Source organism: Pelodiscus sinensis, chromosome 8, assembly GCF_052426305.1.
Source record: "Pelodiscus sinensis isolate ZL-2025 chromosome 8, ASM5242630v1, whole genome shotgun sequence".
Lineage (NCBI taxonomy): Eukaryota > Metazoa > Chordata > Testudines > Trionychidae > Pelodiscus > Pelodiscus sinensis.
Genome location: NC_143059.1, coordinates 1,963,846 through 1,975,799, shown reverse-complemented (window position 1 = coordinate 1,975,799; position 11,954 = coordinate 1,963,846). Strand labels below are relative to the sequence as shown.

At 47.1% G+C, this 11,954-nt stretch overlaps 1 protein-coding gene across 1 annotated transcript; it reads right to left on the bottom strand.

The window, feature by feature from the left end:
* Nucleotides 1-1,741: 1,741 nt before the first annotated feature.
* Nucleotides 1,742-4,336, bottom strand: CHCHD1 (coiled-coil-helix-coiled-coil-helix domain containing 1). The gene is made up of 3 exons (XM_075934633.2): nt 4,162-4,336; nt 3,262-3,380; nt 1,742-2,132 (listed from the first exon to the last, which is right to left on the bottom strand). The coding sequence occupies exons 1-3, from the start codon at nt 4,292-4,294 to the stop codon at nt 2,019-2,021; spliced, it is 366 nt and encodes a 121-aa protein (XP_075790748.2). The 5' UTR covers nt 4,295-4,336; the 3' UTR covers nt 1,742-2,018.
* Between the last annotated feature and the right edge of the window lie 7,618 nt (nt 4,337-11,954).

Here is an 11,954-nt window from a genome sequence, read left to right as displayed (position 1 = left end):
GAAATGACCAGAGAAAGCAACTATATCAGTGGGCAGCACTGCGTAATTTACTAGTGCGATTGTAAACTTGGGGATTAGTTGGCCTGGAACAGACAGTGAAAGGGATCGCCCTGTGTTATTTGAGATGGTGGATGAAGAAGAAAAACCTGATGAGTTCCCTCTTTTTGCCCTGTCATGTAATAAGAAGCTATTCACTGATGTTCACATTGGAGGCATGAGAACAAGAACTGGTCTCTCCACTAGAGAAAAGGGCAGCATGAGGCTACGCTCAACACTAAAGTACAGAACAGAGCAGTCAGCGAGAGTGATCTTAGAATTCAGTCTCCGAGCTCCCTGCTTAGCCAAAGGATATTTGGCAACTCTCATCCACAGCGCATCATCTGGTTCGGCAGTGGTGTGGTGGCCAGGGAGATGACTGCCTCTGAAATGCAGAATGCACTACACACTCCAGACAACGTGAGAGGTGTGCCCTTCCACACAGGGCTTCTTCCCTGGATCAAGAGGTAGGGGCATCATAGTCTCTTTCTGATTCCTCTTTAAGACTCATGATGCAACAAGAAATGTCTGGCCAGGCTGTGGAACAATCCAATGAAGTCAGTGTGAATGAGATTATAGTTTAAAAAAGCACAGATAATTTGAACAAAAATTGTCCAGTGGATAGGGCGCAAGATTGGGAATTCCTTGTTTCAATTTCTCACTCGGCCCTGCTGTGTCATCTTTGATAAGTCACTTTCCCAGTCTGGACCTGCGGATTGTTGTGCTATACAGTTTACTTGCTCCAGAGACACGATCTTAGCTGGGGCCTTTCGGTGCTACCAGCAGAAATGAATCCAGATAACTTGTCTTACTACAGTTACAGATGTGCCACACTCCCCCTCATCCTGTTGTCCACTAAGACCACGTCTAGACCCACAACACTGCAGAGGCACAGCTGTACTGATGCAGCCGTGGGATTGTACCAGGTCCGGCGAAGACACTCTGTTGATGGCAGAGCATTTCCCTATCAGCATAAAAGCCACCTCTGTGAGTGGCAGATGCTATGGTAACGAGAGGAGCTCTCCACACCCATAGCGCTGTGCATACGAACACTTATGTCAGTGTAACTTGTGTTGCTCAGGGGTGGGGTTTATTCACTCCCTAGCGATGTAAGTTATGCCAACAAACTCTAGTGTAGACATTACATTACAGTGCTTTTTTGGGGCTGGGAAAATAGGTGACAGTATGCCATTCCGGGCAATACCGTCACAAAAAAGGCACTGTTACATTACCTCAGACACATAAGGGAGAGAGTCAAATTGACTAACAACAGCTCTCCAGGCCAAACTGTGGGTCTTCTTATGTGATGTTACTGTGTGATGTTACTGTAGTACAACTAAGAATGGAGCCTGACAAATCCTTTGTTTTTTCCCCTTGAAAAGCAGGTGATCTAAACTAGAACTGCCTTGGTGGAAGTCACACATGATACCCCACACACATAATGCATTCTGTGACTAAAGGGGTGCTACTCTGGGAGTTGGTCAAAGATTTCTCTCATCATAGATTAATGGAAGGTCCAAAATGTCAAGGGATAAGAGAAGCAAGATTAATACACACATGGTGACGCCCACCTTTACCAATACCAACTGTAAATTAGTTTATGACCCAAAATTGAGTTATAAACTATCTGCCAGTGATTCAAAAGTCAGGCAGGATGATTGCTGTAGAATCTGCTTGTGCCAACACACACATGCATATTCACATCCTAGTTGCGAACTCCATTTATTTCATTCCTCAAATGGCTTTATTTCATAATGAAGCAAGATTCAAGACCACATTGTGGCTGACTGAATAAACTTAGCAAACATCCCTCCTGTCATCACAAGACCCTGTGACCACTTCTCAAAGTCAAGAACCCCTGAGGAATGCTGACAAATACCTTCAGTGCCACATGCTCACTTGTACTCCTTTTAACTCCTTCTCCAAAGAGGTTACCAATGGTATCTCCTGGTCTCCAGTTACTTGGGAAAGCAAGTCTCCCTTTAAAAATCGTGTGTGATATTAGGGAACCTCTTCAGCAGTTTGTTCACTGTCTTTGAAGAAAAGTTTCCTGTCTGGCCCAGGGACTCTTGTTTGCGTCTTTCCTTGTGCTCTGCCTGAAACACAAAAGAATTAACCTCCTTTATTTGCTGAAATGATTCACGCACACACCCAGCAATCTTTCTAATGACGCAGTCATTTCCAAAGCATACCATTTGCACAATGAGCGAGTGTTAGGGTACCAATTACCTGGGCAATCCTAAGGACTGTTTTCAGAAGCCAGTGACTGCTGCCTTTATAAGACTCATGAAGCCATTTTCAATACCGGACGATTTGGATTGCCATTGCTCTTCAGTGACCAATTAAGTCCTCCTACCCCAACATTACACTTGTAAGTGGATGTTTCTGTGCAGACTGAGCAGGTACTGTCTGGTACACTGTACTAACACCAGTTATCTATCAGCAGTAGCATTTCTGATGCATCTGAACTTTCATTTGTTTTTATATTTCCAATCTGTATAGTTGGAAAAAGCTCCAAAACAACAGAACAAACCTTACAACATTCCATCATAGTTAAATTGAATCTGAAGCCAACTTGAGCTTAATGATTTGAATAGACGTAACTGCCTTGTGTTTCCCAGTGTGAGGTGGTGGGAGAGATGTTAGCCAGTGCCCAAGGGGAGCCAGCTTTTAAGCAGGCTCCCCTCCCCCAGCAAGTGCATGTTTACTGCTTGTAAACATGAATGTGTCATTTTAAAAAGTAGATTAATCAGTCTACAGCTCACTCTGTTGGGGGTAATGGCAGACCCAGGACTAGGGCTGAAAAGTTACAACATACTTGCACAAATTTACTTGCACCAATAGGCTTACGCCTCTCAGTCAAAACTCTTGGTGCAGAGGGGAGCAAATTTTTCTACCTCTCAGCACTGCAGAGTCCATAGTTAGCCAACTGTAACAGACATCAGAGCCCACTCCCCTCCCCGTTTTAAATTTTGCTCAATATCTGTTTAGTTTAACAGCTGTACTGGTCAAAAGTTGGTAAACACTTAACTACTCACATCCAAATGCTCTCAGACACACAAGAGGCAATGTGTGTTTGATCCGATGTGGATCATCTCCCTCCCCCAGGTCAGTTCAATACAAATGAAATTGCATAGTAAATGTCCTTGGCGCTACTAAAAGAATAACTGCAGGCTTCCTCCCTCCCTGCCACTAATGTAAGACAACCAAAGAGGCTTTAATTACATCTGCCTTTGCCACACAGTCACAGAATGTCTGGATCTCCTTGGCACAAGCTGCATCGTTGAACTCATTCTGCTTCCAGCAAGCCATCAGCAATGACATCTCTGTAGTACACGAGGCCTCTGGAAGGGAGAGACACCACAGTAAGAAATCTGTGACTTGGGAATAATCCACATTAACAGCCTCCGCGTTGCACAACTGTCAGGAGCGCGGGAAGAGGAGAAATCTCAGCAGGTCAGCCCGAGGAGCTGAGCCCAGGCACCGATCCGCTCTCCACTCAGGCTTTACAGCCTCCAGCCAGTACCCAGCACTTTGTGCAGAGCTTCCAAGCCACATCCCATTCTGGCAGCCCTGGCCCAGCCTCTGCTGCCAAGGGGGCTGGTACAGCGCTTCCCCCAGGCCCAGGCTGGCAGGCATGAGCGCAGGGACTGGGCAGGGCACCGGGCTGCAGGCGGTCAGCGGGGCTGCGGGGGCTGGAGCGTGCCCGGTGCCTAGCCCCCACCCCAGGCACACAGAGCCCCCAGGTCCTCCCTCATCTCCTGCCCCCGCCCCGAGACCCTCTCCCATCTCCCCCCTCCGGCACACGGGGCCCCCCAGGCCCCCCCGGTCACACGGGGCCCCCCAGGTCCCCCGGTCACACGGCCCCCCCATCTCCCACCCCCCGGTCACATGGGGCCCCCCAAGCCCCCCATCTCCCACCCCCCCCCACTCGGGGCCCCCCAGACCCCGCCCCCCCCGGTCACACGGGCCCCCCCATCTCCCACCCCCCGGTCACATGGGGCCCCCCAAGCCCCCCCATCTCCCGCCCCCCCAGTCACACGGGGCCCCCCAGACCCCGCCCCCCCGGTCACACGGGGCCCCCCAGACCCCCCCCCCCAGTCACACGGGCCCCCCCGCACTCACCGCCCAGGCGCAGCCGGCGATTGGCTACCCGGTCGGCCAGCACGAGGGGCCGGGCGGGGCGCACGGCGGGAGCGCGCTTGGGTCTCCCGGCGGCCGCGCGCCGCAGCCAGGCCGGGTACACGGGCGCCGCCATGGGCCTGTCGAGTCCGCCGCCGCCCACGTGACTCTCGCGAGCCCCAAGAGTCTGGCCCCGCCCCCTGCCGCGCGCTGGCCCCGCCCCCTGCCGCTCCCGCCTTGCCCGCTGTCCCAGCGCCCGAGGACACAGCCCCGCGCGCTCCTCGTCACGTGGGGACAGGCCCGCTGCAGAGCGCTCCCACCCTGGCTGTGTAAGTGCCCGGACCCCCCCTTGCACACGCACGTTTTCTACCATTGCAACCCACGTGTTAAACAGCGGAATTGCAGCCGGGCGGGCGATGGCAGGCTGGGGTGCAAAAAGCACAAAAACAATAACGCGCCGTGAGCCTTAAAACCAAAATTCCCCTTCTCCAATTTTCAGCTGGGCTGTACAGGCTGCCCCCGGCTTGCAATGCGATTGGCTCCGGGGGTAGCGTCGCAAGTCGGGGCATCGTAACTCAGGCCGCGTTAACGACAGGCGTCGTACGGCACTGTAAATACGGCGCCAAGGACGTAAGTCGGGGGCATCGTAACTCAGCCCGCGTTAACGACAGGCGTCGTATGGCACTGTAAATACGGCGCCAAGGACGTAAGTCGGGGGCATCGTAACTCAGGCCTGCGTTAACGACAGGCGTCGTACGGCACTGTAAATACGGCGCCAAGGACGTAAGTCGGGGGCATCGTAACTCAGGCCGCGTTAACGACAGGCGTCGTACGGCGCTGTAAATACGGCGCCAAGGACGTAAGTCGGGGGCATCGTAACTCAGGCCGCGTTAACGACAGGCGTCGTACGGCGCTGTAAATACGGCGCCAAGGACGTAAGTCGGGGGCATCGTAACTCAGGCCCACGTTAACGACAGGCGTCGTATGGCACTGTAAATACGGCGCCAAGGACGTAAGTCGGGGGCATCGTAACTCAGGCCCGCGTTAACGACAGGCGTCGTATGGCACTGTAAATATGGCGCCAAGGACGTAAGTCGGGGGCATCGTAACTCAGGCCTGCGTTACCGACAGGCGTTGTATGGCGCTGTAAATACGGCGCCAAGGACGTAAGTCGGGGGCATCGTAACTCAGGCCTGCATTAATGACAGGCGGCGTATGGCACTGTAAATACGGCGCCAAGGACGTAAGTCGGGGGCATCATAACTCAGGCCGCGTTAACGACAGGCGTCGTATGGCACTGTAAATACGGCGCCAAGGACGTAAGTCGGGGGCATCGTAACTCAGGCCTGCATTAATGACAGGCGTTGTACGGCGCTGTAAATGCGAAATTCAAACTGCATTTGCAATCTAATTATCACAAATTTGAATAAACGTGGTTAAGAGTAGGATCGGGACCTGAGTTTCAAACAGTCAAGTATATGATTGAGTAACTGGACAAAACCATTGGCATTGAAAAGAAGCATTGCGACATTCCAGCTCAAATGATAATTTTGTTTTCAAGAAGTTGAGCATGCCTGAAATACGCTTAGACTGCAAGAACCTTCATCATCACAACTACAGTGATGTTAGCACTAAGCAATAATAAATCCAGCCTTCAGATGAGACCAGGTTGTCATCTGCCAGTTGAGAAATTACAGAGGCTACGTGTACACTGCAAGGTTTTTGTGCAAAAATGGCGATTTTTGCACAAAAACCTGTGGAGCATCCACATCTCAAATGCACTTTTGCGCAAGTAAATCAGCAGTAAAACAGCAGAACAGAGAGCTTTTGCCTGTGTAGGGAAACCTCCTTCTACGAGGCATAACTCCCTTTTGTGCTACAGCTACTGCACAAAAAGGCAAGTGTGGACACTCCAGAGGGGTTTCTTGCGCAAGAAACCCCTATGGGAAAAAGCACAGGTGCTCTGATGGCCATTCATAAAAACTTCTTGCACAAGAGCATCTATGCAGTGTGAACGCTGTCTTGCACAAAAGCACATCGCTTTTGCAATGCGCTTTGAGGTGTGGATGTGCTCTTGCGCAAGAAGTTTTTGCGCAAAAACACTTGCGCAAAAGGCTTCTTGTACAAGAAGCATGTAGCGTAAATGTAGCCTAAGATTTCTTCTGCCTTGTGCAACCATCCCCAAGGAAGTTAAAAATCCCAGGCACTTTCCAAAAGGAATAGGGGTTACCTCATTTGCGCAACATTTTGAGCCCTGCATTTTCAATGTGGTGCAAACAAATAAAATACATGAAGACTACAAGATTTCTCGAGCTTCCCTGATCCATCCTGCTTCAAGACCACCCGATCCATTCCAAGACTTCAAAATTCATTTTGAGCTTCCCTGATCCTTCACAGGGAATTGAACTTGCTCCAATCTGTTCTACTCCGCCCCTTCCCAATCCTTCATGAGATACCTCCAAAATATCCCAGTTTGTCTAAAAATAAATTATTTATAATTATATTATTCTTTTATTTCCCAATAAACTTGTGTTGATCTGCTTCAAGATGCGTAAAGCATCAATTTCACTAAGCCCCACAGCTTCTCCCATCTGCCTAAGCCATTCCATTTGCTGCATATTGATACTTGGATACCACCATAATAGAACAGGCATCTGAGCAGCCACTACCTACCCCAAACTTTTCTAGCAGTCCCAACCAAACCACAGCTCTCTGTAATTCTCCCTGTATTACTCTGAGCTCTCTTGATTTTCTCTAAACTGCTCCAGGCTATCCCAATTGATCCTGATCCTAAATTGCTCAGAATTCTTTTATCCAGGCTGATCTAAAGTATTCTATGCCATCCTTGATGGTCCCTCATTTTTATCAGAACTGTCCCAATTTATCATGATTTGCTTTGAACTATTCTGAGATATTCAGATTAGTCTCTACCTATCCTGAGACACTTCAAGCCTAGCCACTTTCCAGGACAGGCTTATATACTGTACAGAAACAATTGTGGACAGAAATATGAGTTACCATATAAATTAGGGTCCCAGTCACATCAGGGCTTTGGAAAAGAATTCCACAGCCCTTCTCTTCTCACCTCCTCCAAGCCTGCAGTGCCCACCTATCTTGAAGCACCAGCTCTGACACAGCATCTGAGACAGAGGAATGCAGTTAAGGCATGACAAATGCCTTTGGTTCAGCTGGTCATATTACTAAAAGGGTTTTGTGTCTGATTAATTCCATCTGGTCAGTGGAGGTCTTGGAGCAAAATAGCTCCTTGTACACGTCTGATGAATACATTTTCTAAGGGCCCCTCAGGAGCTATCAATCATCCCAGTCAAAGCAGCTTTTAGGAATGAGAAGACAGGTAAATCATTCCGGGTAGGAAGAGCCAGGGGTTTGTTGTCTAATATGGGGTAGCTGATTGGGTGAAATCCTTGCTGAATGGATTCCAATTCAATTTACCCAAGTCTAGTGCTTTGGCAACTGTTCATTCACCCAATAAACTGTATTAGGAAACATTAGTTAAAACTGCTCTGTTAGGGAAGTGCATCTGGACAGTGAGTCTCCAGCTGTTTCACTTGGCAGATCACTTTGTGGGAGCTAGATCAATCACACAGAACACCTCATATACCAGCAGTACTTGGTGGTTCTCAGAATGTTTCATTCAGTCCTAGAAATACCACTATCAAAATTAAGTCAATGTGTCAGCCAATCGTATTTTCCAGACCAGTTTTGTCCTTCCTAGAATCACTGACCTCTGTGAAGGTTGGCAAAACAGATCAACTAAACACATAAAATACCTAACTTCCCCTGGGACATGAATCAATTTCCCTCAGATGTTTGTAGGTCTGAAGTTTATATTGTGTTGTTACAATACTTTGCGGCTTTTGCACAAAAACTTGCCACCTGTCTACACTGGCAGGGAGTTCTTGCGCAAGAACAATGACATTCGAATGTAAGAAATCAGTGCTTCCTGCGCAAGAACTATGATGCTCCTGCTCAGGAATAAGCCCTCTTGTGCAAGAGGCCAGTGTAGACAGGCAACATGAATTTCTTGTGCAAGAAAGCCCGATGGCTAAAATGGCCATCGGAGCTTTCTTGCGCAAGAGAGCATCTACACTGGCACGGGTGCTTTTGCACAAAAGCACATCTCTTGTGCAAAGGCATATGCTAGTGTAGACGCTCTCTTGCGCAAATACTTTTAATGCAAAAACTCGTGCGTTAAAAGTAGTTGCACAAAATCATGCCAGTGTAGACGTAGCCTGCATGTACATGGTGCCTTTCACATGAGTCGAGAGATGGGCACCTTAATATACCAGGATGGAGAAACTGAGAAGTGACTTGTGTCACTGTAAATCAATTATTTAATGGCAGAATTAGGGACAGAACCCAGTCTTCTTCATGGCCAGTTACAGCACTGGCTTCCTTTATTATGAGGATATGAAATGTCTCATAAAATGTAGTTAGTGGATGTGTAAAGCATGAGGTCAGAGAAGAAATACTTAATTACAACAAAGATTCCAATAGTTTTATAGCCATTAAAACAGAAGCCTCACTTATCAAAAATGTACAATGTAAATAACCTTAAATCAAATTGTAATAAGCTATCCAGCAGCATTTTTTTCACTTTAGCTGTAAATATCAGTTATTTCCAATGGCAATATTTTTTCTTTAATTGGTGGGGGTATGGGGAAAATTGATGTTTACTGAAATTTGCCAATAAAAATAAAATCCTTCCAAGCCTAATTATTTGCTCAGGTGGGATACAAACTGCGCAAGGAACAACAACCTTGTCACCACTTACCCAGAGCAACTAACCATGCCTGCTCTGCCCCAGCCCCCTGTGCTACTCCGGAAGAGCACCATGAATGAACATTCTAAGTTAGGCTACCTGAGAAGTCTCCCATGCATTCAGCTCAGGGCAAGGAAGGCCAAACTTTTGTACTCAAGTGTCAAGTGCGGAAATGTGGCAGTGGACATGGAAAGTGCTAGATAAGGCACCACGCTTTAAATGCATTTGGCCATGCAGAAAGCTGCAGGCACTGGAAAAGAATATAAAAGTGCTTGAAAGAACAGACGGAATCAAGGTTATAGAGGGGATTCAGGACCTGACAAATTTGATGTGGGTTTTGCCCATGAAAGTTCATACTATATATTTTAGTTTCTAAGGTGCCACAGGACTACTCATTTATTATTTGTACTGTATTAGTGTCTAGAAACCCCAATATGGGGATTAGCACCCCATTTTTCTGGGCAATAAACATTGTTATTGCACCTTCCATCCAAATTCTTTACCAATAAAAGAATAGAGTCTTGCAGATCAGCTGTAAAGTAGATTACTCCCATTTAGGGAAAATGAGGCAACGAGGTTAAGTGGTGTGTCCAATGCTACTCAAAACTCAAACACCCATTTTCTGCTCAGGTCTGTTTATTAGAGATATGAAAGGTTAAGCAGCAAACATCACCCTAAGCAGGTGATGCTTACCCCTGCAGGTTAACCACAGGGGCTGGAGCAGCAAAATTGATGTGTTTGGACCTTATGAATAGTTTGTAGGACGTGGCTTGTATGAGTCTCACTTATGTAACCCACATTACAGTGCAACAGCAAATGTTTGCATTGAAAATCGCTAACTGTATAACTTACCAAATAGCAAAGTACCATGAATTTAAGGCCCTGTCTACACTACCGTGGTAAGCTGACCTAAATTATGCTACTCCAGCAATGCAAACAACATAGCTGGAGTTGATATGCGTGAGACTGATTTATTGCGGTGTCTTCACTGCACTGTGCTAACCAGAGATGCTCTCCTGGAGACTTACCTTACTCATGATGCTTTGGTGTAGTACCAGTGCTCAGAGAGTGGCTTGCAGTTGATTTAGTGAGTCTTCACTAGCTCTGCTAACCAATACCCACTGCATTGACCACAGCAACATGAATTTCAGGTAAGTGTAGCTATAACCAAAGTAAAGTGTTTTCACAGAAGAAGGCCCATTGAAAGCAAATGACCCATTCTGAAGCAGCAAAGGGACCTTGTTGACTGCATCCCTTATCCCCATTCCCTCTCCCTTCACAAAAGGGAGATTGGCAGATAAACATGTCCCATAATCTTGGTTCTGTGGTGAAAGGAATACAAATCCCTGACAAGGAGAGAGTTTTACCTGCTTTAAACTTGTAAATAACTTATTTCTTCTCAGTTAAATTTTAGTTTATTGCAGGATTGGTTATACTTTGATTTGAAATCAGATACACAAATTGACCTAGGGTACAACTAACTGCTGCTTTGGGACTCTGAGTAACCTGAATATTATTGGGATTTTTGGTGCAAGTGACAATCTATCACATGATCAAACTTGCCTGGGTGACCAGATAGACTTGACTGCCCGAAGGGATGGTCTGTGACTCCATGTTAAGACTGTTACAATGTTTAACGAGTCCCTACTTGCTTCAGAGCTGATCAAATCTAATTATGGAACATACAATCAGTTTGGGGGTTTGCCCTGTTTCTTAACAGTCTGTCCTGACGTTGGCACTTGTGGCAGTGAGCCATGCCAGACAGCCTGAGATATGTATTTCATCTAAATATGGGTTCTACATTTTTAATGTTTGTTGCTGTTCAATCTTGTGCCAGACGGTACGTATAGAGTGTTTGGAACTGACACTTTAATTTAACTGAACATAAGAATGGCCACACTGGGTCAGACCAAAGACTCATCGGCTGTGTCTACACTGGCCGCTTGAATTTCCAGAAAATCACTGACGATCTCATGTAAAATCATCAGTGCTTTTCCGGAAAAACTATGCTGCTCCCATTCGGGCAAAAGTATTTTTCCGAAAGACTTTTGCCCGAAAGGGCCAGTGTAGACAGCACGGTAGTGTTTTTCGCAAAAAAGCTCCGATCGTGAAAATGGCGATCGGGGCTTTTTTGCGGAAAAGCGCGTCTAGATTGGCCACGGACGCTTTTCTGCAAAAAGTGCTTTTCCGGAAAAGCGTCCTGCCAATCTAGACACCCTTTTCCGAAAATGCTTTTAACGGAAAACTTTTCTGTTAAAAGCATTTTTGGAAAATCATGCCAGTGTAGACGTAGCCATCTAGTCCAGTATCCTGTCTGCCCACAGTGGCCCATGCCAGGTGCCGCAGAGGGGATGAACAGAACAGGGAATCATCAAGTGAAACAGGCACTTGATGATTCTGGTGCTGCTTTCACACTCCTAATCATGGAGCAATGGCTGGTTAGTGGGCCCGCCGTACACTGGTTAATGGGACCGCCACTGTCTTGCGCCTCTCCATACCCCAAAACCTCGCTGCGTAGGGATGCAAAGGGAGTCTCAGAGAATGGGCCTCATGCAGTACATTGGTTGTAGATGCAATGAATACAGCTGACCCCCTAGCCTATGCAGCAGAATCACACTAGGTCTGCTATAAGTGGGGCTTCCATTATAACATAAGACAGAACTGGATTTTCTCCCTGGAAACAATTATATGTGAGTTTGAGTAAGAAATCACAGGAGATAAGATCAGGGACAGAATGGCAGATGCAGGGGTAAGTTAGAGTCAAAGACTCTAACAGTCAAAAAAGACAAAGGTACTATTACTAAAGGACAGAAAAGCACGCAGGATAAAGCAGCACACGGACAGCTAAAGCATACAGTAAGATCCCTCGCATAAAACAGGAGAGGACCAAAAGAAATGTTTCAGTCTTCAGTTAAAAAAACCCAACAGATTTAATGCAGTGATGGTTAACCGGAAAGAAAAAGGCCACAGGGCAGCATTATCTAATGCAGTCAATAGGCAGGGCCCAGGGAAA

What these genes read in the sequence shown, in the direction of transcription:
- CHCHD1 (XM_075934633.2), bottom strand. Translation starts at nt 4,294, where the DNA reads ATGGCGGCGCCCGTGTACCCGGCCTGGCTGCGGCGCGCGGCCGCCGGG. An exon ending in TCGCCGGCTGCGCCTGGGCG is followed by an intron (nt 3,381 to 4,161) that starts GTGAGTGCGGGG and finishes TCTCCCTTCCAG; the next exon opens with AGGCCTCGTGTACTACAGAG. An exon ending in ACTGTGTGGCAAAGGCAGAT is followed by an intron (nt 2,133 to 3,261) that starts GTAATTAAAGCC and finishes TTTGTGTTTCAG; the next exon opens with GCAGAGCACAAGGAAAGACG.